The sequence below is a fragment of the Micropterus salmoides genome, unplaced genomic scaffold, assembly GCF_014851395.1.
Source record: "Micropterus salmoides isolate LMB-PRFRI ecotype aquatic unplaced genomic scaffold, ASM1485139v1 Ms_hic_scaffold_20, whole genome shotgun sequence".
Lineage (NCBI taxonomy): Eukaryota > Metazoa > Chordata > Actinopteri > Centrarchiformes > Centrarchidae > Micropterus > Micropterus salmoides.
In genome coordinates, this window is record NW_024041151.1 from 15,470,330 (window position 1) to 15,496,438 (window position 26,109).

At 40.2% G+C, this 26,109-nt stretch overlaps 1 protein-coding gene across 6 annotated transcripts in view; it reads left to right on the top strand.

The window, feature by feature from the left end:
* The window catches only part of LOC119914256 (mediator of RNA polymerase II transcription subunit 13-like), an 84,155-nt gene that overhangs the window by 44,354 nt on the left and 13,692 nt on the right, over positions 1-26,109 (top strand). For 4 of the 6 annotated variants that reach the window (XM_038733432.1, XM_038733434.1, XM_038733435.1 and 1 more), the window contains exons 3-9: positions 8,719-8,806; positions 13,577-13,660; positions 22,440-22,585; positions 23,208-23,414; positions 24,966-25,130; positions 25,733-25,889; positions 25,998-26,102. In XM_038733432.1, the coding sequence (XP_038589360.1) occupies positions 8,719-8,806; positions 13,577-13,660; positions 22,440-22,585; positions 23,208-23,414; positions 24,966-25,130; positions 25,733-25,889; positions 25,998-26,102 (952 nt within the window). The remainder of the gene's footprint in view (positions 1-8,718; positions 8,807-13,576; positions 13,661-22,439; positions 22,586-23,207; positions 23,415-24,965; positions 25,131-25,732; positions 25,890-25,997; positions 26,103-26,109) is intronic. The other 2 variants (XM_038733433.1, XM_038733431.1) reach the window with 2 other exon arrangements.

The following is a 26,109-nucleotide window of genomic DNA, read 5'->3' on the forward strand; positions in this document are numbered from 1 at the left end:
ATGTATGTGTGTATATATATAGATATATATAGATATATGATATATATTATATAGATATAGATATATATATATGCATGCATGTGTGTGTGTGTATATATATATATATGTGTGTGTGTGTGTATATATATATGTGTGTGTGTGTGTGTGTATAGCCTGTCTTGTTGGCTTGATGAGAACTTTCGAGCTGTAACCAGCAGCTGTTTTCTAGTGTTAACACGGTGGCGCAGACCTATTCATTTAGTGATTCTTCTTTGTTGTTTTCAATTATTTATTTTCCTCTTTATTTCCTGCCCATGATGATTGCCCTCCTTTTGAGTGTGTAAAATGTGCAGCCTTGTCTGTGAAATAGATCGCTGTTTACACATGGAGAAGCTGACTCCTCAGAGAATTACACCTAGTCATCATATACCTCTGTCTTTCTGCTTTCTTTGTGTATACTCTCTTTTCAATCTCCTGTTAATCTTGCTATTTTACACAAGCCGACACACATACAATAACACTCACAATTTATGTTTTCACCTTACTTACTTCTCTCTGGCCTCTCCCTCTTCCCATCAGTGTACCTTATGCATGCCAGCAGCTGAGGTGCTTTAGGCGCCTCGTATTCACACCAGGTCATCACTGGCAGCCGTGTGACATGCTGTGTAGCAATAATAGTATGTGAATAAACCACAGTCTGTGTTACATAAAGCTGTGACATGATATATTCTGTGCAGATTGTTACGTCTGCAAAATCAGATTTGTTCTGCAAACCTCAGCTGCATGCACAGCGAGACGTAAGCCAGTTTCTCTACAACACGTACTCACAAAGTTCCTGTTTGTGCTTTAACCTTTTTTTTTAAAGTTCGAGTCAAATCCCCACATCGTCTGAGCCAGTGAGAGAAAACAAAGCACTGTGAATTCAGTGTGCAAAGAAGTAACGAGAGGAAGTTGTGTAAGGGAATATTGAGAGCTGCTGCGTTGACATGCCCTGGGTTGCTGCCAGCCACCAGTTCTTACCCTCCGCTTTGACCTCAGCTCAGGAGAGGCGGGGCTTTTCTGGCTACAACTTGACTCCTGTGGTCCAAGTGGTGCTATTGGTGTAAAGAGACGACCAACAACATTTATAGAATACTCACATGGACAATTAGCTATGTCACCAAATACTTAATGAGCAGGCATAAATTGTAGCTGCTTTTGTGTGCTTTTGCTTCTGTGAATACAAACACTCATGGCACAATACTCACACCCTGGTCCCTTCTCTTGCCTCTCTGCCTGACTCACTCCCACAACTATGCAAGCAACTCCAGCTCAGTCACCTAATTGATTCCAGACTTTCCCCTCATCCCTTCACTCTGTTAGTGCCTCCTCCTCCTCCTCCTCCTCCTCGCTGTCACTGCTGCCCCTCGTTTTGTCCATCTATCTTGGCTTTCTGGGTCTCAGTGCCTGCCATGTGTGCATTGAACTTGTTTGCAATTACATATATGTACTCTTGAGAGTGTGTTTATGTAAACGCGTTTGATGACATTGTTGAGTGATATATATTTGTATGTGAGTATGGTTGGCCATGGGTTTTGTTATTCCATCTGTATTGAATCTGATGAGGATGACTTAGTGGATTTGAAAAGCAGACTGCCAACAGTCAGGGCTTAAACCAGAAGTTGTAAATCTAACTGGTGTCCAGGCTGAAATAAAGGTAATGTGAGTCATTGTGCCACCAGTTTAAAGGTTGTAAAAATGTGTAATCTGTTTGATTCAAAAGTCCACAGGGTTTCCTGCCGGTGTGTATGACTCTTTTGTGTTTAGTTGACAGGTGTCATTGAAAAATTTAGGAAATGGTATCACTAGAGCGTGAGATTGTGTAGGTGACTGTCACGTGGACAGGGTGGAGGATGCAGGGTGTTGAGCAGACAGAAATGAGGTAAAGAAAATGATGTCCTTGTTTTTGGTTTGGTGCAAAATGAGATTTTACATTGTAAAATTGAATCCCGTAATTGTAACCTTCCATCTCAGAGCCTATTACGTTTTATGCATTATGTTCCAACAAGCATATTATGTACTATCTTTAATGAGAACATATTCACCCCAGTGTAAAGCACACAGTGAGGAAGTGGAGACTCTGAACACAGACATGGTTGAGTACTACAAGAATACACATTAGTATGTACAGTTTAAACTGTGTAGTGCAGGGTTGTACAAATACACAGGATTTACATACCACTGGATAAAAGGCACATGTCCTTATGCTACCACTTGGTCATGAAAACAAACAAAACAATAATAAGAGACCCGCTTGGCCTATAGTGCTGTGGGTCTCAAACATTTAGCATTAAAACAAACTGGTTTGCAGGTTAACTTTTTACCTCCACAGCTGCTGATTTCACTGATTTACACATCTACATCCAGAAAGAATGGGCTTAAGAAAAGATGTTGTTACTGCTCAAAACACACTACTGTTACATAAGACGGTCATACTATTTCAAATTGATGCTAAAAAGGAATTGTTGAACAAATGGGATAGCTATACGTAAAAGCCAGTTTGATCTTGTAATCGTTTAAAAAGAATTACTGTGGCTAATGGCTGGAGACTGTAATAAGATCCATGGAAATGTATATCTGATGGCAAACAATGTTATTTTTCAAGACAGATGCTAAAGTATTCATATTCAGTTATGGTAGAAATTATTAAGCAATATGGCCTTGCTTCACCCCAAAGATAATAAGCATAGCTATTACAGTTTGGATTTAATCAACAATGGAAGTTGAGATTAATCCATTTATTACTTAACAATGGTATGATATAACTGAATATAGGTTAGGGTGCTCTCCCTGTTTTGCCCTCAAACCAAGAATGTTCAGTTGTATCAGCATGGGTTTTAGAAGGTGATGCTTTAAGGAGTTTTTCCGCATTTCAGTCTATTAACTGAATGGCCCATTAGTAGACACAGTGACAACTGTTCTGATAATGATCTGTCTACATCACAGCTTAGTGGAGCACATTTTGTCATAACACAGGGCTCCAGAATAACTTTTTCCTCTATCAGCACTGGTGCTGCCTACTCAGAATTTTAGGAGCACCGGCACAAAATTTAGGAGCACTGCTTAAACCGACATGCAACTCCGTGGGGCCCTAAGCTAAATTCTGCTATATAGAACAGAATGAGGTATAAACAAACAATATTTATTGAATAGAATATTTTCTGTAGAATATTAAGATAAGTGAATATTAACATTAACATAAATAAGAAATTGTAGAAAATTTAACATGTAGTAAATAATAAAATATAGCTTTGGTTTTGCTGCCAGGTAATTAGCCCAGTCAGTTAATTCATTTTAAATTCAATAGTCAATGTTGCGTTAGTCCAGAGTTGTAACAAAACCTTGACTAAGAGACTAGATTATCATTGTCCTGCAATTCACTCTCATAGTTTTTTTTTGTTGACCAGAAGGATAGTTCCACTTCATCCTCTTATTGAAGTTGTAAACAATTGACACAAGGGAAAGGCCACACTCAAACACCAATTCTTGCTCCCCCCTGGTGTTTTACAGACGATGATGATTTTTAATAACAAAACAAAACACAAAAATGGTTGCAGTTTGGAGCCCTGTAACACTGGAAATATGTGTCTTAAGACTTTATTAATACTTGATAACAATCCAGTTTGATTTTAGGAGTTTTATAAGTAGAATTTGTATTAGGATGGCAACAGAAAAAGACTGGTATCTCTGAAGATAGGAGATCACCACAGAGTAGATGCTGGTGTTGGTTGAGTAAAGCGAGAAAGTGTAAAATTCGAACCTCTCAGTTCTTCCTGCTGGAACAATCTGAAGAGATTCAGACACATCAGAGCAGCAGCAGCATAGTAGTGTGCAGAATGCACATTGACAAAACAAATGACTAGTCAAAATTGTGAATGAAAGGAACTCTCTTACAATATCTTCCTCCCTGAGTTTTCATGAAAGTTTCATCTGGACAAAAATGAGGCCATTTTGACACAAAATTTCAGGAACTGATGAACCTAGAAGTTTGTGATCTGCAGGAACTGTAAAGATTCAACATGCTAATGTTTGCCTGTCACACCTCAAACTAGAACGGCCAAAGAACCCAAATTGGAAGCAGATTTGTCAAGTAGAATTGAAGTTCCTGAATAATAAGTTCCTTATAAACGTTCTCCTAACATCCTCTGGAAGATGGGCCGTACTGTCAATGTGTTTTTATTCCCTTTCTTTACACGAATACATTTAGGATATATCCATTTTCTGTTTTGTGGAGGGAGGGGGCTGTGGAACTCAGCTGGCCAAGCTGCATTAACTCAGGCTCAGTTCCAGAGTAATGCAGCATATTATTACAATATTAACAGCCAGCACAAAGACAGTGAACTGCTATTACTATATAGGTAAAGGCAATACCTGTTCCCCTCTGGGCTTCTTGTGTCTCCCTGCACACTACCATTTTTTTTCTCCGTCTGATGTCCATGTGAGTTAAATGGGAAATTGGCCCTGTTAGAAGTTTGCTGTTTTGCTTATCTCACACAAATACTTGTCCTTTGTGGGAATTTCCCCTTTATGTGAAGAATGCAACTGAGTCAAGAGATGCTAAAAATCTGAATTATCAAGTAATGAGAGTGGAGGGAGTGAACCCCTGCTTTACAGGACACTAATACATACACTAATACATTTACAGACGTGTGTGTACAACTTCTGTCACAGCAACTTACATCACATTATAAACCTGGTTGTGTATGTTTGTCTTTGTTGAGTGTTCATACACGAGCATGCTCAAGTGCCTGCATAGAGGATTTTTGAATTAGCAAGCCACTGAAAAGACCTCGCATGAACAAATATGAATTCAATATGAATACAATATTTCTTTTTGCTTATATTGCCCACTTCACAAAGCTTAGGTGCTCCATTTGTCTCCTGTAATATCTTATCAAAGTTTAGTCAACTCATTTGTGAATATATCCACTTGGAAGACATATCAATATTATTATTATTTTTATTATTGTCATCCTTATCCCTATTTCCCTTTGTGTTCATCTTTCTCTTTGTTTCCCTTTCTGTCCATCTGTGCATCCTTGTAATCTCTCTTTCTCTTTTATTTGTAAAAGCACATAAACATACAAAGGCATGTTGCCATGCACAAGCACCACAGGCACCACACACACACACACACACACACACACACACACACACACACACACACACACACACACGCGCAGCAAACAGAGACCAGCCTCTGCTCAGACATGCAGCAGGGCAGCTAATTAGTAAAGTGGCAGTGGGGTTTGTGTGAGATCACACACACATTCACACAATGTTACATACACACACATTTCCCAGTGATAGCACATAGCCTGCACACTGCAGAGACACCACTGGACTCCAAGACTGCTGGTGCTATTGATCCAGGACAAATGAGTGAATGAGAGAGAGAGAGAGAGAGAGAGAGAGAGAGAGAGAGAGAGAGAGAGAGGGGAGGAAGGAAACGTGTGCAGAGGGGTCATCGTGTGCGAGACCTCAACTCCTGCCTTCTTTCCCTCTCAGATCAATACCATCTTTGTGTTTGTAAGCACAGTATTGTAGTGGTGAGTGGTCACTCCCTCTAGTGGTGTGAGACCAACACAGTTGGGGGATGTGAAAGACAGGTAGAGGGAAGAGAGTTAAAAGATGGATGTAAAAAATGAGAGAGAGGGTGTTGAACACACTGGGAAAAGAGAGCGGAACGAACAGATAGAGATGGAAAGACAGGGTTAGATACAGTGGATGACAGAGAGAGAGAGAGAGAGAGAGGTGGAAATATAGAGAGTGGTAGTGGCGACCCAGTTCCATCACTGCTTGTTTGTGTTTGGGGTGGCGCGGCAGTTAAGTGCATCGAGGCACGGGGATGGGGGAAGGAAGGTTGTGTGAAATAAACACACATTTGTGAAGACGTTACCTCACTGTACACACATGCAAAGCCAGGCCCAGAGCTTGCATGTGGCACTAAGGCACTTTGGGAACCAGTTCTTGCACACAGTGCATGCATGAAGATGCAACACGCACGTTCATAATGGTTCTGACAATTTTGGGGCCTGATGTTCTTTTCACCCTGATATGTTCATAGTTCTGAGGCGAATCTTGTGTATGTGCATGCTGTGATCATGCATATCTGTACATTTGGAATAAACTACAACAAATATATTTTGACACATTAACCCCCAGGCACTTTCTTTTAGGATCTCTCCACACAATAAAAACATCAAATTGGTGCATATTATAAATTTTACCAGTTAAATAAGGGTTCATAATTTGAAAAATTCAGTAAATTTAGTAGTGTTTATTCTGGTGAAATTTGGATTTAAAATCAATAATACAAAAATCAGGGTGAAATTGTGAAAACATTTGCAGCACAGACTGTTGCTTAACTGTTAAAAATAAATATTTTTGCTTACTTTACAGGAGCCTTTTTTCTTTACCTTCTGTTTTTGGAAACAAACATCACTTTTGGCTCTGAGTGAAAATCCTTTTTTAAAACAGATCTGCTTCTTTAAAAGAAGCTGGCTATTTATCAGTTAAAATCAGTAAAAAACAAAAATAATTGATGAGCTTTCAGTTTAATCTAATTGAGGTTGATTGCATCCAGCTCCTTTAAGATCTTTCAGGCATGATGTAGTTCCCTGTAGCTCAGGCTGCGGTGAATGATGAATCATGATGCTTTAAAGCCCTATTGCACTTAGCTGTACATTTAGTGTCTGCAGCGCGCTTCTCTCTTGGCCCATCTGTGTTCTTCCTCTGATTAACAGGCAGTAAAAACTCAAAACATGGTGGTTACTGATTGACTGTTGGTGAAATGACAGTTTCATGTTGTTTCCTCCAAGTGTACGCCTCACACGTCGTTATGGGATATAACTGCATTAATGAGATCACTGTTTTATTTCACACTCCGTTTTCTATATTTACAGTGTTGGTGTGGGATTGTGTATGCACGCTTCTGTGGATGCCTGACCTTGTTTGGTTGCAAGAGTGATTTGTCACACCTTGAGTTGACATGGTGCAGTGAGCTGGCTCTTATATTGTAGCTGGCTTATATTGTAGCTGGCTCTGACAGCTACAATATAAACAGGAGCGTCTAATATGGATTGCGTGTTTTCCAAGAATCTAAGTTTGTGTTGCTACCACTTTTGAGATTTGCAAAACACAATGTACCTGCTCTTTTAAGAGCTCCAAAAAGCACATGCAGGAGTTGGGGCAGCAAATGTGGAAAAGTTTCCTTTAAGTCCATTTCTCTGGGGTGTGCGGTTCAGTTTTGTCGACTTTTGGGTGGGAGTGTTGGGAGGATGCGAGGTTGAGGAGTCGGTGACACCGTTTTGGAGTAATAGGGGTCAAGAGGATGCAGTGGAGCTGGTCATGACGAGAGTAAATGAAGATGGGTTATGTAGGATTGGCAGAGTGGGGGAAGAAAAAAAGTTGGCGGATTTTTAAGAGAGGGGGAGAGAGGGAGATATAGAGACAGTGAGACTAATGAGCAGGATTTGCTGGAGACTTGGCATTCTGCTCGTGGTGCTCGCTCTATCTCTTTCCTCTGTAGAGGAGCTGGCTAGAGTGAGCTTCCTGTCTGAGCCCTGAAGCAGGAGTAAATGAGGGGTGGGGGTGGGGGGAGACAAGGAAGGGGTGAGGTAGTGGAGGGGTGTTCGAAGCAATAGAACAGAGGAAGGAGGAGAAGGAGGAGGGTGAGGGGCGGGAGGGACCAGTGTTGAAATTGAATGCCAGGGCGCTATGTTCTCACTGCCAGCGTTTCCATGGTTACGGGATAATTCTGGCGAGTAAGGAAATTTCATTCACTCTGGTATGAAGAAGAAGAAGAAATCAGGAGGGAAATATCAACAAAGCAACAGAGAAGGAGAAAGGGGGAAAAAAATCAGGGGGAGAGATAGAAGAGGAAAAAGAGGAGGAAAGACAAAACCGGGGTTTATGCCACCCATCCCCCAGGCGATCTGCCTCTGTCTCTCATTCCTCTTTTCTTATGTATTTCTGTGATGCTTGGTTTGTTTGCCACCACCCTATAAGCAAACACAACATCCACCCACAAGCCAGGAGCCCTGCAGGTATATGGCAAAGAACAAAGAGAAGCACTGTTAACTGGCTCCTGTTCGCGTGCATCTTTGTGCATGTGTTCTTTTTGGGAGGACTGCAACGGGGGTTGGTGCTAAAGGGTTGCATTTGACACGTGTGGACTGGCTGCTAACATGTCAGAGGCTCGGCCAAAGTATAACTGATTTGACCACCTTTGTCTTCGGCCTCTTAAATTTTTACTGGAGAAAAAATATGGGTTGCGTTAAACTCTGTGTGCATGTACAAACCTGAGCACACAAGCATGTGTGTCAGCCTGCACAGACACAGGCACACTCTCACTCTCCAGCTAACTGGGGTTGACAACTGCATGGGGTTTGACTGGGCTGTCGCTGCAGCCAACCTGACAGCTGTACAGCCAAGCACCTTCTGTGCGCACACACACACAATTTCATCTTCAGTGTAATTTCTGATATGATGTGCAGGTTTTCTCAACAGCACATGCAGCATGTTTTGACAGAGTGAGCTATAAATGCATGTAGTTAAAATAATGTTGTGTTTATTATCCACAAGCTGGTGTGTGCAGATGTTTTGCTGTCACAGAAAATATCTGTAATATTGCTGTTTTTTATTACTAAGAAAATAAAATATTGCTAATTTGATGAAAATTTTCTCATTTTCTTTCAGTGGCTGAGGAGGGGCTTTGGGAGTGCGGCGGGCTGTCCTACGAATGCAGGACCCTCCTGTTCAAGGCCATACACAACCTGCTGGAGAGGTAAAACCATCGGCATTACCCAGAAGCACTTCATTAGCTGCACAGTGAGGGCTGCTGAATGTTATACATAGAATTTGAAACCATGTTAAATGTAACACGCAATTTATGAAGTATATCATTTGCAATAATATAAATGTTATGAGCTTTTGCACAGAAAAACACAAAGTGAAAATAAAATAAACAATTAATTTTCTTTGTTTTCAGTTTAAGTTTTACGCTTTACTTTACCCCAGTTAGCATTTATGAGCAGCATATTTAAACATATAATAAATGGTGTTTATTAAATTGTCAAAAACTTGTCAAAATAATTGGAGGCTGATGTATAAACAGATTATGAATTAGTGTACACAACTGTAATAATATATAAAACATTTTATGTACATAGTTATAATTGTTGACAAATACTACACATTTTTAAACATTTAAAACTTGCTTCAGCTTCATCTTCATTATAAAAGATTTATTAAATGTTTATATATCGTTATTGTGTTTGTATTGTGCCTATAAATGCTAAAAAGGGAGTTAAAGTAAGGTATTTTTTAAAATTCATAGAAAAATTTATTTGTTAATTTAATAATATTACAATAGCTGAAAGTTGGGTGTATTTTTTGGTGCACTTAGAGAGCATGAGCGTTGTGTTTGGGAAGAGAGTTTTCTTGATAGATAACTAAAGTTGATCTCTTTTTTTTACTGGACAAGACAGACTCCAGATAAAATGCACCCACATACTAATATTAAGAATAAAAAATCTGATGTATTTAGCACATTTATTTTTTTGTAAGTCATTGTAAACATACATCTTTAACATTTAACATCATCTGTTATTGAAATGACCTGTATAAATTTTGAATTATTTACATATATCACCAAACAAAGGAACTTAATGTTGTATTGATGGACAGTTTTAGTTTTGTTCCAGCAGCTTCTCCTTAATGAAATTATAATCTGAGTGCTGAATCACTTGCTCAAGTACCCAGAGCTGTCCTTTCTGAGTCAGAGCCATCTGTTAAATGAAGCAGCACATATTTGCTCTCTATTAAGTTAAGCATCAGTGATCATCATAGGGGGCAGGCTGAATTAACCTTCCTATTACCTTGAAGCTAACTCCTTTTATAACTCACTATTTCAACACAGGAGGGATCACTTCCACGTTCTCTTTCACATAGTACAGGTGAAATTGACCTCTATCACTGACTGTTATTATTATCATTATTCAGAATTAAATCTGAATTAACCAAGTCTTAATCAAACAATTACAGATACGACAGTTATGAATATTTCAATAAAACAAGCATAGAAAAAATACCCCTCGCGAAAGATAAATGTTTATAATTACAAGAATTACAATTAGTAAAACTTTCTGTACAAACTGAAGATTTTGTGGGACGTTGCTGAATTTGTATGACAGACTAATTTAGGGTTGTAATGGGCATGAGAGCTCCAGATACATTTTTTCTTAATCGCTGAATTTCAATAGTTAATTGCAATTAAATGCATGTTTTATCACATTATTATTATTATTATTATTATATATCTTAACTGTTTTAAGTCTGTATTAATGATAACAATTCTTGCAAGTGTATCTTGATTGGAAATCAAATTAATGCTAAGAAAGTTATTTTTTGAACTTGACTTTAAGATTTATTTGATAATTGCAACGAGACTGAGCTAAAACAATCAATGTAAATGAAATATAGTCTTCCTTAAGCTTGCTTACAAAAATTCTACAGCAAAAGTACATGTACAAAATGTACACACATTATTATAATGTGCATAACAAACAAAATACTCCATTGCTACATTATTTTTGAATTCAGTTAAAACCAATGAGACAGCACTTGCTTTAAGTAGGAGTTTCAGTTTGACTGCTTTCTCCGTTTCATACAGGCTATGTTTGCGTGCAACAATTGTCCCCCACAACGTAGTATCAAACTGATTAGCTTTACTAGCTGTATGCTTCCCTCGTTGATGGTAACGTTAGCTTAAGCTTGAAGTGCTTTGATGATATTTTAATTCCATTTCACGCAGCCGTCTGGGACTGTGTTGTTGTTCATCTCATAGACAGTATATTACTGGACGAAGCCACCCCGCTGGTTTGAATGGAGAGCAGTGAAGCCAGTTTTGGACCAATAAAATACTTCTACAGGGCTGCTTCCTGTTGGCACCAGTGTCTACTGCGCATGACGTAGAGCAATAGCAGAAACACCGTAATTCTGGTAGCTGCATAGCTGCACTGTCTGACTTGGATCGTCACTGTTTAGTCAGCCCACATACAAAGCTCACCTACAAAAGTGTCACTGATGGCGGAATAGTTGTTTTAGATTCACTGAGAGTTTATAATCCAAGCAATACGGTTACATCTCTCATGTGCGACGGGGTGTCATGGGTTTGACGTCATTTTGGGCCTACATGGATCCCTCCATCCGTGCCAGATTCTTTGGTAACAGCACCAGTGACTGTGTAAAATAAGAATATTTGACACACGCGATTAACGTGATTAACACGTTATCAGTCCTTAATCTCATCGCGAATAACACGTTAATGCTGACAGACCTAATAAATATATATATATATATATATTAGGGCTGTCAGCATTAACGTGCATATATATATATATATATAAATAACATTTAGCAAAATGAAACATTAGCCAAATGACCCTGAACTATATACCTTGTCAGTACATTTCACAGTGCCACACTATATGATACAATTAGATAAAAGTGTGTGTTGATAGACTGGACTTTGGGTTCACCGCTTAATGCAATTTTTGAAAGTTACTGTGGCTAGAAAAGTGCTGTGTGGGTAACAAAGTGGTGCCAAGAGGGAGCTGAGGTGCGACGAGCAAGGCACAAACACTTCAACCTCTTTCTTTTTAAAGCTGCTGTCAATACTTTTATATTATCAAAGGGTCAGATGATTTGTAAAGGGAATGGAGTTGCTCATAGTGGCAAGCTCACTGATAAGTATCACCTACCTGTGTGTGCACTTCCCCTCCGCTCTACAGAGTACTTCAGTTTCGGTCAGCGCCTTTTTTGGTTTTATGGCCTACAACTTCACTGTTTTGGTTCACTGTCAATGCCCTCATCAGTTTCATTTCCTGACGCATGCAGAAATGGATGCAAATGTTGCTCTATGTCTGCTGGATGCGTAAACAGTTTGTGCTTTATATGGTGGTTGAAAATGTTTTGTTCACAGCTTGTTGTGATTTTCCAATGTGGCCAAAAGAAAATGAATGAATAGAGGTTTAAAAATCAGTATTCGTTTGATAGATGAGGGTACACATTTTTCAAATTTTCTGACTTGCAACATGCAGTAGAAGAAGCAAATTTGGTGTTTGAGAGCCTAAAAAATATTGGGTTTATAATGAACAGTTGTATCATATTGGCTTCAGTATTATCAGGAGTATATTTTGAGCCAGCATTTAGTAGCTGTTGAAGGAACTGCACCTGGAGGCTTTTCATCATTAGCTTTTGCATTTAATCACAATAGTTCCTCCATTGATATAATGCTGTTAACTCCCTTACGGTATATTCTGTATAAGCAGTCCAATGAAGTGATCACGCTTAACATACTCGGGAGCGGACGCGGACAGCTGCGGACACGGACTACTTCTGTTTATACTACTTTCAGCGGTCAGCTTGGCGGACACGTTCCACACATGCGCAGTAGATCGGTTGTTGCCCTGGAAGCGCTAGTCACAAAAAAATGGGAGGACCCTACATGTATCCCCTTTGATGCCAATTTTTCTGGCACGTGGACCCTCACGTAATTGCTGACACGGAAAGTATAATCCTTGCCTTAGGGATGCACTGATCTGATACGCTGAATTGGTATCTGGGCCAATACTTACCTTATCAAGTCTTTTGGGTATGATCAATCCACATTATACAGTTTATTTGTTCATGTAAAGTGATCAAGATTGAGAGTGAGTTCATGTGCAATGAGCAGCAGTGGTCAGATAAGAAAACATGTTGATGAGAATGCACCAAAGATGGTAGAGCTTGGAGGCTGAAAGCTTTGGATAGCTCAGCCTGGCGGGTCGAGAGGAGTCCATAAAATAATTTTGTAATTCCTTGACCCGGGTCAGAGAATCCAGTGGGGAATTCACTGGCATCTGCTCACAGAGACCAGTCAAAGTTCTGAGAGTGCTGAGTTTTGTATGTGAAAGCAGGCTGAAATGAGGTGAAGAAGTGCGCAGATGGTGGGATAGCCAAATAGGGAGCATGATGACTGAACGGTTTGATGTGATCAGTAAAGGGTTTTGGAAAGCTGTGTGTCAAAAGTGCACACCACTTTGAGGGAAGTAGATTAGAAAGAAGTACCTTTCCTTTTCCTGTGCACTTCACGCCATATGTCAGCCTTCACTCAGATAGCTGAAACACTCTTTATAAAACAATTCAAATAGACAATGCAGCCAACTTAAAGTCAGTATTCTGTTATGCAGGTCTTGTGGCTTGTTTTTGCTCCAGATTAAAGCGATTTAACTTATGCAAGGTCAACTAAATATAAAAATACATTAAAGTGATATAAAGAAATTGATATTATTGAAGCTGTCATTGAGAATAAGTTTGCAATGTAATGAAATCTTGTACAACATCATTGAATTAAATCAAAACTTCTCTTAATGGATCATTGTCTTGTACATAATGAGACAGAAGACAGAGCTATTTAGCTATTTCCTCACTCTCTTTTTCCTTGTCTAATGAATACCTTTCTTTCTCTCCTCCTGTGGCTTCTCTTTCTTCTTCTTTCTCTTTACTGCTGCAGATGTTTGATGGATAAAGGATTTGTGAGGATCGGGAAGTGGTTTTTCAAACCACATGAACTGGAAGAAAAGTCTTTGGGCAACAGGTAAGTACAACTTCGAACACACACACACACACACGGCTCATTGAGATATTGTACTGTGCCCATGTGGTTTGGTGTATGTTAGGCTGTGAAAAATACGTGTGTGTGTGTGTGTGACAATGTGTGTGCGTGCGCGTCAAAGTGTGACACAGCTAGGCAGTGTGAATGGCTTTCATGTGATTCAGTATTTGTCGAGTCTCTGCTCCTAGATGTTCCAGCGGCTGGCTCGTGGTGTGAGACTATTAAAAACCAGGACGGTGGTGAGAGGTGAGAGCCGAGCTGAGTCAAGCTCTCGCAGCTCACTCTCTCTCTCTCGCTCTCTGGGTTAGGAGGGGTGAATGCGTGTGTGTGTGTGTGTGTGTGTGTGTGTGTGTCAATTTCATGCTGCGTAACTGTGTGGGCAATGTGGAAGACAGACTGGGTGTGATGACAGTAGCTCAACTTGTTGCTTCAGCCATTATAGTTCCCTCTCACAGCTCTGCCCACTACAGCTCCTCATGCTGGTGAGGATGCAACATTTCTCCCTAACATAACCATGCTCAAATGCTAAGTATTCAAGTAAATAACTCCTAGGTAACCACTCCAAATGGCTCATTCTAGAAATTTGTTGGTTTGCTTTGATCCAGCAAACACAAAAACCATCCGTCTGTTTACATTTACTTTGTGGTGTTTGAAGTGGAGAACTGTAAATTTCATTGTCATTGAAATGTGGTGCAAATTAAGAGACGCACAGGAAACTCTCGCTGTAGAAAGTTGCTGACACAAGTGCAGTCTGCTGTGATATGCTGTAGCAAACTCAGTTTTGGCTGTTCAGAGCAGCACCTCAAGAAAGTGTGTGTGTGAAAATGTGTGTGTCACTTGTGTTGCGTTCGTATAGTGTTTTGAATAATACTGGATGTGAATCTGAAGTTTTCACAGCCATCAGATCCCAAACCAAGTTTCAATATGGGAGATTTTTAAATGAAGTGTAGCATGGTGCTCTTCTGCACCATCATCAGAAGAAAAAATAAGGCGGCATCTTTTGAAATAAAGGTGTTGGTGAATCTTTCACATAGAGCATTAAAGCTGTTCTGGTGGCTCGTGGTAGCCCTAGCTTTTGTAAATGTGAGCGTATACATGGTTATGACGTTTGTGCCCTTTAAACACTACACTTTATACTCTGCATGTACACCAAACTTCTCACATTATATCTCACACCTTCGCTGGCTGTACAAGGTGACCCCAGACTCTAATTACCATAGTGACATTTGGATGCATTATCCTGTAGGACAAGTGAAAGTTGCTCATTAATTATCTCTTTGAAAAGGCTAATACTTTGCTTTGAAGAGAAAAGATAAGAGAAAATGGAAAAATATATATCCCGACCAAATACAACCAACAATACAAGATCTTCCAAACGGGAGAGAAGCAGAGAAACGTCACTCAGAATATCAGCTAAGATAACTTTTGTGTGGGAGGTAGGAAGGTGTGAGGACAGTGGGTCCTTCATACTGTATGCATACAAACATATGTTGAGTTAGACGCTCTGAAATTAAGCTCAGTGTTTGAGTGAGTGCAGAGATTTACGTGTGTGTCTCTTTTGCACATCATGTAATTCCTTTTAATTTTGAAAGAATACGTTGTCAGCTGGGACGCCGCATGCTGAGCTAATCCTTACTTGTTCTGTCTGTGAATTATTAAACATCCTGGAAGGACAGACTGAGAGAGAGAAAGCAGAACATTCTTGAACACGTAGACAGAAACAAATACAAATCTTATGTAGCTGTCTGAACTAGTCATACTGTACTTTGTCATGCCTGCACTCTGCGGCTGTTGTCTCCACTGCTTCCTTCCAGCACACATGCAAACATGCACTGTCCTAAATGCCCACACACACCACCCCTTGTTCCCAGAATAGCAGTGTTGCCACACACTTGACCGTGTGAGCCATAAGAACCCCTGCAGATCCCTTGCCATCACTGTTTTCATGCCATGAGGGAACATTGCTCAGTTAGGCATTCACTGACCTCCTGCCTCAGCTGTAACCAGCTCCTTTGTCTCTTCCTTACTCCCACACTGTGCCATTTTATCCCCGACAGGGGGCGCTTCAGTGCTAATATCCATGCTATGCCTCTTTACCCGTGCCAACTCCTGTGCCTTGGTGCTGCTGCCTTTGTCAGGCTTATCTGGTGTTTATCTCGTATGTGTCCCCGGGGCACGGCGAGGATTGGCACATCCAGGACACATGCAAAACCACCCTCCTCCCCCACTCCTCTCTCAGCACAACACTCCTGCTCTCTTTGTGTCTGAATGGGAGGAAAGCACTCTGGATTGGTAACGGATTGCATCAGACGCTGAGGGGAAAGAGAGAGAAAGAGTGTTACAGGGATACAGAGAAAGAGTGAGAGGGAGAGAGAGAGAGAGAGAGAGAGAGGAAGAGCAGTGATGAGGCTCAGTGTGTGTGGTGGGGAGGTGGGGATCAGAGAAGGTGGGGGGTCGTAAATTAATCATTACTATAGATGGCTGAATGGATGTATTAGAGGCTGTCTCTCTCATTAGTTCAGTCAATTCTATGCACGCTGAGTACAGTACCCAGTGTATTTGTTAATCTAGGTGCTTGCATTCGCTGTAATGGCTAAATACTCATACATAAATAATTATTTTATGATCTTTTACAGTGTAACAGAGCCATCCTCTGCTAGTTGACCATGAAACATAAACAAGTTGCACTGACTGTTTAAACTACTTAAAAAGAAAATAAATCCTTACCTGAAGGGATAGAACAGCTTTTTAAAAATATATATTGTAGTCTCCTCCTCTCCTCTCCTCCCCTCCTCTCCCTTCAGGGACAAGTGACATTGAGATATTTGCTCTCTCCTTGGCAACAAACATTTGGTGTTAGGCCACATCACAAGGTCATACAAGCTCCAGAAATACCCCCCCCCCCCAAAAAAAACCAAAAACATTTCGTCTTTTCTCTAACCCTTGTTCCTCTATCCTCCACATTTTATCAACACTCAAAGTACTGGGCGTGCATCTTCTTTTAGACCTGCCCTATACATTTACTCATGGCAAGATTGTTTATTTTTCTTTGTTTGGATTATTCAAATATCATGGTAAAAGGATACGTGTAACAGAGGAGGAATGAAGCACAAACTGCAAAGTCGAATGTGAAAAAACATTCAGTTCAATCATAATCATAAAAATGACAGATATATAATAAATAAATTTGCCAACTGACCTACTTTTGCTCATATTGGTGTGGTTAAATCTTTCCTTCAGTGCTTTCAGGGGCTTAAAAAATTTGAAGTCCCAGTTACAATAAGTGAGAGAAAGAAAGTCAGATGTTTTTAGCCTTTGTTCTTTATCTTCATTCATAACAATGTGTTATGTTGTGCGCAACAGGATTCTAATGCATAATTGATAGTTTGGTGGATATAAAAAGATTAAAAAAAGACTGAAATAAATACTTTTTTAGGGATCTGATGATAGTTAAAAGTTTGTTGTTATTTTAAATTTTCATAATTAAAATAATTATTGACCATGATATTTAAAATAATTGATGGGTGGATTTTGCAAGATCCCAGATGTAGTGTGTGGTCTGAGGATTTTCTCACTGGTTGACTTAGGGCCAAGCTGTTTATTTGACTAGTTACAAAGATGACTGACAAGGAAAATGCCTCCATGAGTGACTGATTGATAGATGGAAACTTGTGGACTGACTGGCAGACAGATGGAAATGGCTAAATTTGACCACTTTTGTAGTCAGTGATGAATTTGACAATTACTATAATTGTGCGTGCTTCAGTCTATCAGCTGTAAATAGGCTTTTATAGAGAAGTCACTGGAAAATCTACTGTATTTAAAAACAGCAGCTTTGGTCTATGCAGTGGCTCATTGATTGACTACATGCACTGTGGGCCCTAAAAATATTAATGCACCACTGGGGAATGAGACCATATCTGATTCTGTGTCATGTTTGTGTTATTAAAAAGTATTTTTTGTGCTTTTAATATAAAAGTGCCACCCCTTCATTCATAAATACCCTTCTTAAATATTTGGATTACTGAAATATTTGTATTTTCTCCTTTGAAACGTGGGCCTCCCTAGAGACAGAAAGAAAAGAACACTTAATGAGCTATTCTCCCAGATTTTTAATATTACCAGGTAAAACCAATGAGAGTGCGAGAGGAGGTAGAGGGAAAAAAAACACAGATCAATAGAGAGGACGGTGATACATCACAGCAACAGCCTACCAACAGATCCCTTTACTGTTTTTTAATGACCACAGATATGAGGGTAAAAGCCTGTGGTACCTCACACTGATGTTCTTACTGAGGTTAGCAACTCATACTTTCCCACATGGCAGCAGTTGTGTGGGAGTAACCCACTGACAAAGTATTCACAGTTATTATCTGCTATCTTTCAGGACTAACAATACATCTAATTTTAATTTTCAGTTGCAATAGACATTATTTCTGCACTTCTTGTGCTCCTAGAAAAAGGGCAATGAGTGTGTCCCTGAGCATGGCACCTTTTCATTATGAATCCATATACATCGTTGGAGCATGTTTGAGCGCAAACATTGTGATAGCAACACTGGCTAAAGCTACCCACTTGTGGCCAATGAATAATACATCAAGCTGACTACATCCCCCTTATGCTTGTGTTAATACTGGTGTGTCATGTGTGCGTGCAGGAACATATGCACACACCTTCAGAACCCTGGGTGTATTGTGCAGGTTTGGTAGGATTTGATGCAGTGGAAAGACTTCTACAGCATATGTATACATGCTGCTCACAAGAGTATACAAGAGGGTAAACATCCGCTAAATCGGTCCGTATATACCAGAGCACTGTCTAAACCCTTGTGTTTCTAAGAGATTTGTTCAGATCTGTAGTAAGAGTTAGTCAGCGAGACTGATGAAGAAAACTCATAATAGTGCTGCTGTGGTGGCAGACTTGAATTTAAGGTACAGATTAAGGAGATTAATCCCCCAGATTTGAGAGAATCTTAGAAAATATTATCATGCCTGCTTAGTGCATATGACTGTAGTTAATGATATCTAATACAGTTATCACATCGTGGGCTTTACATGCCTCTAACAGTGGAAGTAGAAGCTTTGTGTGTCTTGCACGTGGTTGTTAACCAGCACCCCTGCTGGCTGGTATTGTTGTGATGGGGTGAAAAGACACATGTTGTCACGTGAACCCAACACCGTCGCTTTACCCTTTTTGCCAGTGGCATTCAAACATCCATCACATGTTGTTATGATGACTGCCGGTTGATGGTTCTGCATTTGTGTGTCCTTCTACATGTGCGTATTCAGTGTACACATGCATACAGTATATACATGATGCACACAGCTAAATTGAACTGAATGATGCTGTCATATAAGACACATACTGTATATATGAAGCCAAATGAAATAGACATACACACACACACACACACACACACGCTCTGTATTCACTGATTGATTTCACCATAAAATTGTGCTCAGTAGCCACCCATTAAAACTCTGATCTCATCGATATGTGTGCAGCAATTGCAGTGCGTGGCACTGAATTATTCACCTCCTCCTTTCTCTCGCACTCGTTTTGCTCTCACTCTTCATTTTTTTACTGTATCTTTTTCCTTGCCCCCCATTTTCCTCTCTATCCTTCTATTTTCCCTTTCTGTCTCAGTCTTATTCATGCATTTCCTTAATTTGTCTACCTCTAGTGCTCACTCTGTCTCTATCGTCTTCTATTGCTGTCTTTATTTCGACTCTTCTGCTCTTCCTCCTTTCTTCCTCCTCTCACTCTTCTTCTTTTTTTCAACCAGCCCCCCCTCCCCTCCTTCTTTTCGACTCCTCTCTATCTCTCTCCAGTACTGTCAGCCCTGAGGCGAGTCTCAGCCATCACTCCTCTTCATTTATTAATACCTGTACTCATACAGCCCAGCACACACAGCTGCCTCACATCTCTGTCCACTGTTCTCACACACACACACACACACACGCAAACACACACACGCGCGCTTGCCGACTGCACAAATGCCCCTGAGGATGCAAGGAGCCCAGTGTGTCCACACACACTCGCTTACTGTGCAAAAAAATGCCCTTTGTAAAAGGACAGGGAGCATCAATCTCTCAGCTGCGTCAGCCTAGAGTTTTTGTAATTCTGCTTTTCACATTTAATTGCACTTTATTGCAGCTATGATCTTTAGTCATAATTGTTGCACATTAGTTATTGTTTAGACTGACTGTGTGTATTGTTTATCCATTGTTTACCCAACTGAACTTTCCCTCTGAGTATAGAGGCAATATTAAATGACTTAAATCATTTTCATTGGTAGCCTTTTTTGGCTTTGCTTTGTAATAACATTTATATACCAGTTGAATTAATTGAGAGGACCAAGGTGAACAATTCTTTATCAGCACGCAGTGAATTCTCGCTGAAATATCAAAAGTGTCCATCCGCTAATTCTGCCAGACCGCTGTCTGATTATAAGACAGAGATAGAGAGGCGACGACACAAAGAGAGAAGAGATGATTACCAGCAGTGATTCCCTGCTCTTTGGCCGGAGCTGCGGTTTTATGAGCGGTCTTAAGGGAGTCGTGTTTTTGTGCACACATCGGCCCTGATCAGTGCACTCACATCTCATAAAAATGCACAATAACAATATAAAAAGCATTATCAACACAAGAGGGGAATACATTCTAATGGATGCTTCATTTCACAGCCTTATTTAATCTGTGCAGGACTGTGAACAGAATGTGTAACATAGTGAAATACATACAATATATCAGTCAATCAACCAATTAGTCTGTTAGTATGAAAAATATAGCAAGACATACTAACTTATTTGTCTCAAGCATTCTTATTTGTGTCTATCCATAGAGGTAAATTACTTTATAAAGAATCAATGCAAACACAGAAGATAATCGGAACATGTGGCATTGTGACTGTTTTTGCATATGTGCCTGGCAGTTTAGCTGCACTGGTACTCTTGACTTGCAGCTGTTTTCCTTAGCTTCCCCATGCAGCTATATATAGCTCTTCATATGGTGTAATGATGCACTGAGGACAAGGTTGGAGTGCAGCAACATTGACAGCATCTTGTGTTGTAGAAGTGTGTGTGTGTGTGTGTGTGTGTGTGTTGCAGATGCATGCCTTTGGTGTGGGAGACCTGGGTTCAACTCCCCACTGTGACACATCCACCAAAGTGTGTGAGAGAGCAACACAAGATATGCCCAGGCTATTTGTATTTTTCGAGATTCTAATGACAGAATTCCTGAAATAACAAAAGATATGAAGGAAAGTCAGGAAATGAATAATAGGTTTTGTAATTTATATAATGACAACTGCCTGGGGGATGAGTATCATGTTTTGTTTGAATATAAAAACACAGGCATTGTTGCAAATAGAAAGAAGCACCTGCCAAAATAGTCCATAAGCCATCCGTCTATTGTTTAAATGTTTATTATTATTGCAGACAGATAAACCAAGGAAAATTTTTGAGTAATGTTCTGGCTCTCTTTAAATGAGAGAACATAGATCTATTCTGCTTGTTTACTGTTTGTACTGCTGTTTTGTTTTATGTTTGTACTCCATACCCCGAGGTGTTGTCTAGAGTAAATAAAATCTGAATCTGGGAAAAGTCTGCTTGTGTGCTTGTTTGTCGCAGGCTTGTGCGTGCATATGTATGGGCTTTAGCTCTGCTCTTCCTCCTGTAATTGTGCAGATCTTTGTCCTAACCACCTGTTCTGAGGGTATGTTTTTCTCCCGGAGCATCAGGAAATGTTTATGAGGCAGGGAAATTTGGTCTCTTCTCTCCTCGGGTGCATTTAGCGCCATCTGGAGGCTGTCACGGTCAATGCCACAAGATATTTGTTCTCCCTCAAGACCATGTTTAGCTCTGCCCACTAGTGACTGTGGAACTGGCTATTTTATTGAATTTGATGATCCATTACAGCTCAAATGGAGGTCCAGCTCCCTCAGGGCAAAGGACATATTGCATAGGCAGCAGGGTAATCACAGGAAGATTACAGTACCTGCTGACTTTATTGTCAGTCTGAAATATATAAACCAAGGTAGAAGGAGCTTTATAGATTAAAAATATACATCAGTGAAGCCGTCTTGGTTGTTAATGGTGTCCAGCCCACCCACTGGTATATAGATTGCAATAAGGCCTCAACAATTACTCCTCTGTGATTAAAAAAAGAGCAATGCATGATGAACTATGCCTGGGCTGTGTAATAAAGAGAGCGCTGCTTATGTAAACATGTAGTCACCACAATCAGTCATAAGCAAATGAGGATTTATACCTGCAATAAGGAGCCCATGTGGGAAACGTTGAAGATGATCAATGTAGGTAGAGCTTAGCAAGGCTTTTATAAAGACACTTTCTGAGCATGTTCTGTAAATTGCTGTTTGGAGAAAAGCACTCATCATCTGTCAGAGACCGGTATATTCATGTAGTACATTTGTTTTTCAAAGGACGTGATTTATGGGTTTATTTAATCTCGAGTTTAACACCATTGAATGTAATTTAGATTCAATTTAAATCTCAATCTAATTATGTTAACATTTGTGAAGGTAAATGTACGTTTAATTAAATTGGACAAAGAGAGCTGTTACAGCAGGTGATCATATATTTCAATGATCAGCTCACGGTATACACACACACACACACACACACACACACACACACACACACACACACACACACACACACACACAAGATATTAACCACCACACACCTGTACTGTTTCTGCCATATCTCATTCGCTAAACTTTTACTGTCCTCTGTCCCCAGTGAACACCTATCATGCTCCTTCTCCTTCTTCCTCCACGGGGAGAGCAACGTGTGCACGAGTGTGGAGATCGCCCAGCACCAGCCTGCATACCACATCACAGAACACCACATTCGCCTCGCACAGGCCTCCATCACACCAGTACAAGGTAATTCCACAAGCCCATTGTTTTCATCTATGGCTCATGTACACAGAACAAAACAAAAATTATGTTCAGTAAGCATGCACTGCCATGAAGTTACAGTACTGATAAACATGTACTGTACAATGTGCTATGGACTAGTCAGGACGTATTCATATCCGTTACTTAAGTATAAGTAACATTACATTAAATAAATACTCGATTACAAGCAGAATTTTACTCTTGTAGTTAGTCACAATGGAGCTTTTTTTTTAAAATAAAGAAATGTTTTCCGGATTTTTATCAACCACAGTCTTTCCTTCTAAATTGTATTGGAGTAGAATATAAAATAGCATGAAAGGAAATATTTATGTATGAGTACCTCTTACATGTACATAGTTACAGTTCACCACTGCAAATAATTAGTCATGTTCCTGATTTTATGAAGATTAGATACTCTTCTTATTGTATACTCATTGTTGGCTTAAACAGAAATACTGCCAATCATATGATGAAATGAAATGAGGTTATTAAGGAGCAAAGTTGAGGGAACCTTCTGCAAACTCATTGTGTTTACCATTTACCTCCTCAGTGTGTAACTTTGCTGTGCAGTATAATGAAATGCGATATCTGTTTTATTCGTCCGCAGTGATCCTGAGTCCATACGGCCTGAGCGGCACTCTGACTGGTCAGGCCTACAAGATGAGTGACCCAGCGGCCCGGAAGCTGATGGAGGAGTGGAGCTACTTCTACCCCATGGTACTTCAGCACAAAGAGGGAGGTGGAGAAAAGGAAAAAGCAGAAGCAAGCCAGGCCTATGATCGCAACTGTCACGTGGCAGTGGATGTCATCGTAGGTATGGGATAAGTCAACATGTTTGTTGGATTTACAGTTTTTCTCGATTACTTAAACACAGTTCTTGAAATTATGCCTCTTTTTCTCAAAACTCTAAACACAAATCCACAACTTCTCACCCAATTCCCCAAAACATCCTATTTTCAGGTCAAAATGACGCTTTCCACTTGGGTATTTTCATCTTCCACACACAGTAAATTAGTGAACGGTCATTGAAACAGTCAGAAAAAACACCAGCTTTTAAGATTGTGAGAAACTCCCTGGCTCTGCTCACCTGAGCCAACTCCCCCTGCCTCTCCCTACTCGAGCCAAATGCAAAGCAAACCACGCCCACCTCCATATACATATTTATTTTCATGCATGAATTACTTGAACAAATAGGCTTTCAACTTGTTTTGGATCTACATGAGGTGTAAGTCACTCAGATGACAAATTTGATTAAACAAATGTGGCCACACCACCGCCTGTAGTGCATCTATAAGCTCTATGGCATATAAATTGGTTGTTTGAGGTCAGTGTCTGCAATTTTGCTACACAATCATGTTTGACATTGTGATGATTTTTGGTTAGTGCAAGGCAAACCATGCTCTAAGTAAATCTATTTATGGTACCATGCTCCTAATATTAATGTGTATAATATTAAACCAGTTAATATTTTCCTAAAGCAAACAGTGAGGGAGTAATATCACATTGATTACCCTTGGTCTCCATGTAGACTCCCAGGCAATTTAAACTGAGGTATTAGTTGACCAGAATGCTATTGAAGTGTACTTTGGCTAAAACGATGTAAATGTAAATGCTCTGTATTTGTATAGTGCCTTTCTAGTCTTCCGACCACTCACAGCACTGTTCACCCATTCACACACTGAGCCTAACAGAAACTAACATTCACACACACCTCATACACCAATGGAGCCTTCGGGGGCAATTCGGGGTTGCCCAAATCTTGCCCAAGGACACTTCGACATGAACCCTGGAGTAGCCGGATATTGAATTGATTAGTGGGCAACCTGTCTACCTCCTGAGCCACAGCCACCCCTCGATCCTCACAGTCTTTTAGCACATCTCTGAGTGGAAGTGGGGAAATTACTAAAAGGGAGGAGCAAGCAGGAACGACACAAATGAAAGACAGGGAAGTCGAGGTAAAAGCCCCAGGGAGTTATTCTAATAGCTTTGTCTAATCAGTCTGATCCCACAGCGTTGGTTTGGCCTGATTATAAACAAAACTCTAAAAAGGAAAGTCTGTCTAGTCTTTATTGCCTGAAATGATAATGAAGAAGTGAGTGTGAAGGGATTTAAGACTATATGTTTTATAGGAGCAGTGAGTGACAAAGTGCGCGATTACATTAATGGATGAGGAGCAAGTGCATAATATATATACAGTAGCTTCTCTACTTGTGGGTAGTTGTCATAAATTTCTTGTACATATACCCTTTTCTTTGTGACTCCTACACATTTTTCACAGTTTCAATAAATCTTGCAGTTAAAAATGGGAAGCAGCCCCTTCTTTTGTTTCCTGACAGTTAATAATGCCCTTTTTTTGTCTTCTTAGGTGGAGTAAGGATGACCTACCCAGCTGCTTTAGTGCTGATTGCCCAAGGGGACATACCAGTGGAGCAGCCTCCACCTGTTCCTGCAGCTCAAGGTCTCAACAGGGAGCCAAACCACTGCAGCGTGCCGCTCACGCCGCCAACATCGCCGCAGCAGCCCTGCTCAGGTGAAAAATACACACGCAGACACACTAACCTACAGGACATTACACACAACATGATGCATATACATGTTGAAACATTACACAAACTGAACTGCATTCATTTAAACATACCACTGAACACACAAAGTCTGCCAAGAAAGACATTGTGATGAGTCAGGTTTATTCCTCAGTAAAAGTGTTCCTCAGTATTCTTTCTTAGTTCACTCTCTTAAATATCACTCTCTTAAATATCACCAGCAGTCTAATGTCATCTGACATAAACGGAAAGCAAATAAAAAAATAACAAAATACCGTATATTAGCTACATTAATATGAAGAATAAATCAAACAAACAATGTAGCTGCAGGCAGTTAATGCATTTCAGCATTTACACAATTAGACTAATTTAGTGTTAAGAATTACATCAGCTTAAATCTTTTTCTTTTACTCTGTAAGCACCAATAATTTAGGTACCCATAAACAGATGAAGATTAAATAATAAAGATGGTGCTTGGTGTTGGGAGGAGATGGGGGATGGAGGCTAAATTAAACCTAATCTAATTGTTCTTTAAAATCCTGTGGTCAGTCCTGCATTATGACATCCATTCCACCCTTCATCTTTTCAGCAGACAGTGGCTTTGTGACCTCCGTCTCCAGTGTCCCCACACCAGACAGCAACATGGGGGTCACCAGCATCAGCCCAAAGCATTCTGGGAAGAAGCTAACCTGTCAAGTAGTCCATCAAGCCTGGAGGGAGTGCTATCTCAACCAGCCTCAGTACGTGTAAGTTAAACCATTGCTGAGTTTGTTTCCTCTGGGTACCGTGATTATTACTGAAGTGCGTTGGTGCAGTTGAGATGGTGCCCTCATCGATCTGTTTGTTCCCTGTAGACCGAATCAGCCAGCTGACGTGACGCCTAAGAAGGAAGTGCCAAATGGAGTAACCACATGGGACTTCAATGATCTGGGAACGAGAGCGTCCTGCAGCTGCTCCAGGTACCAC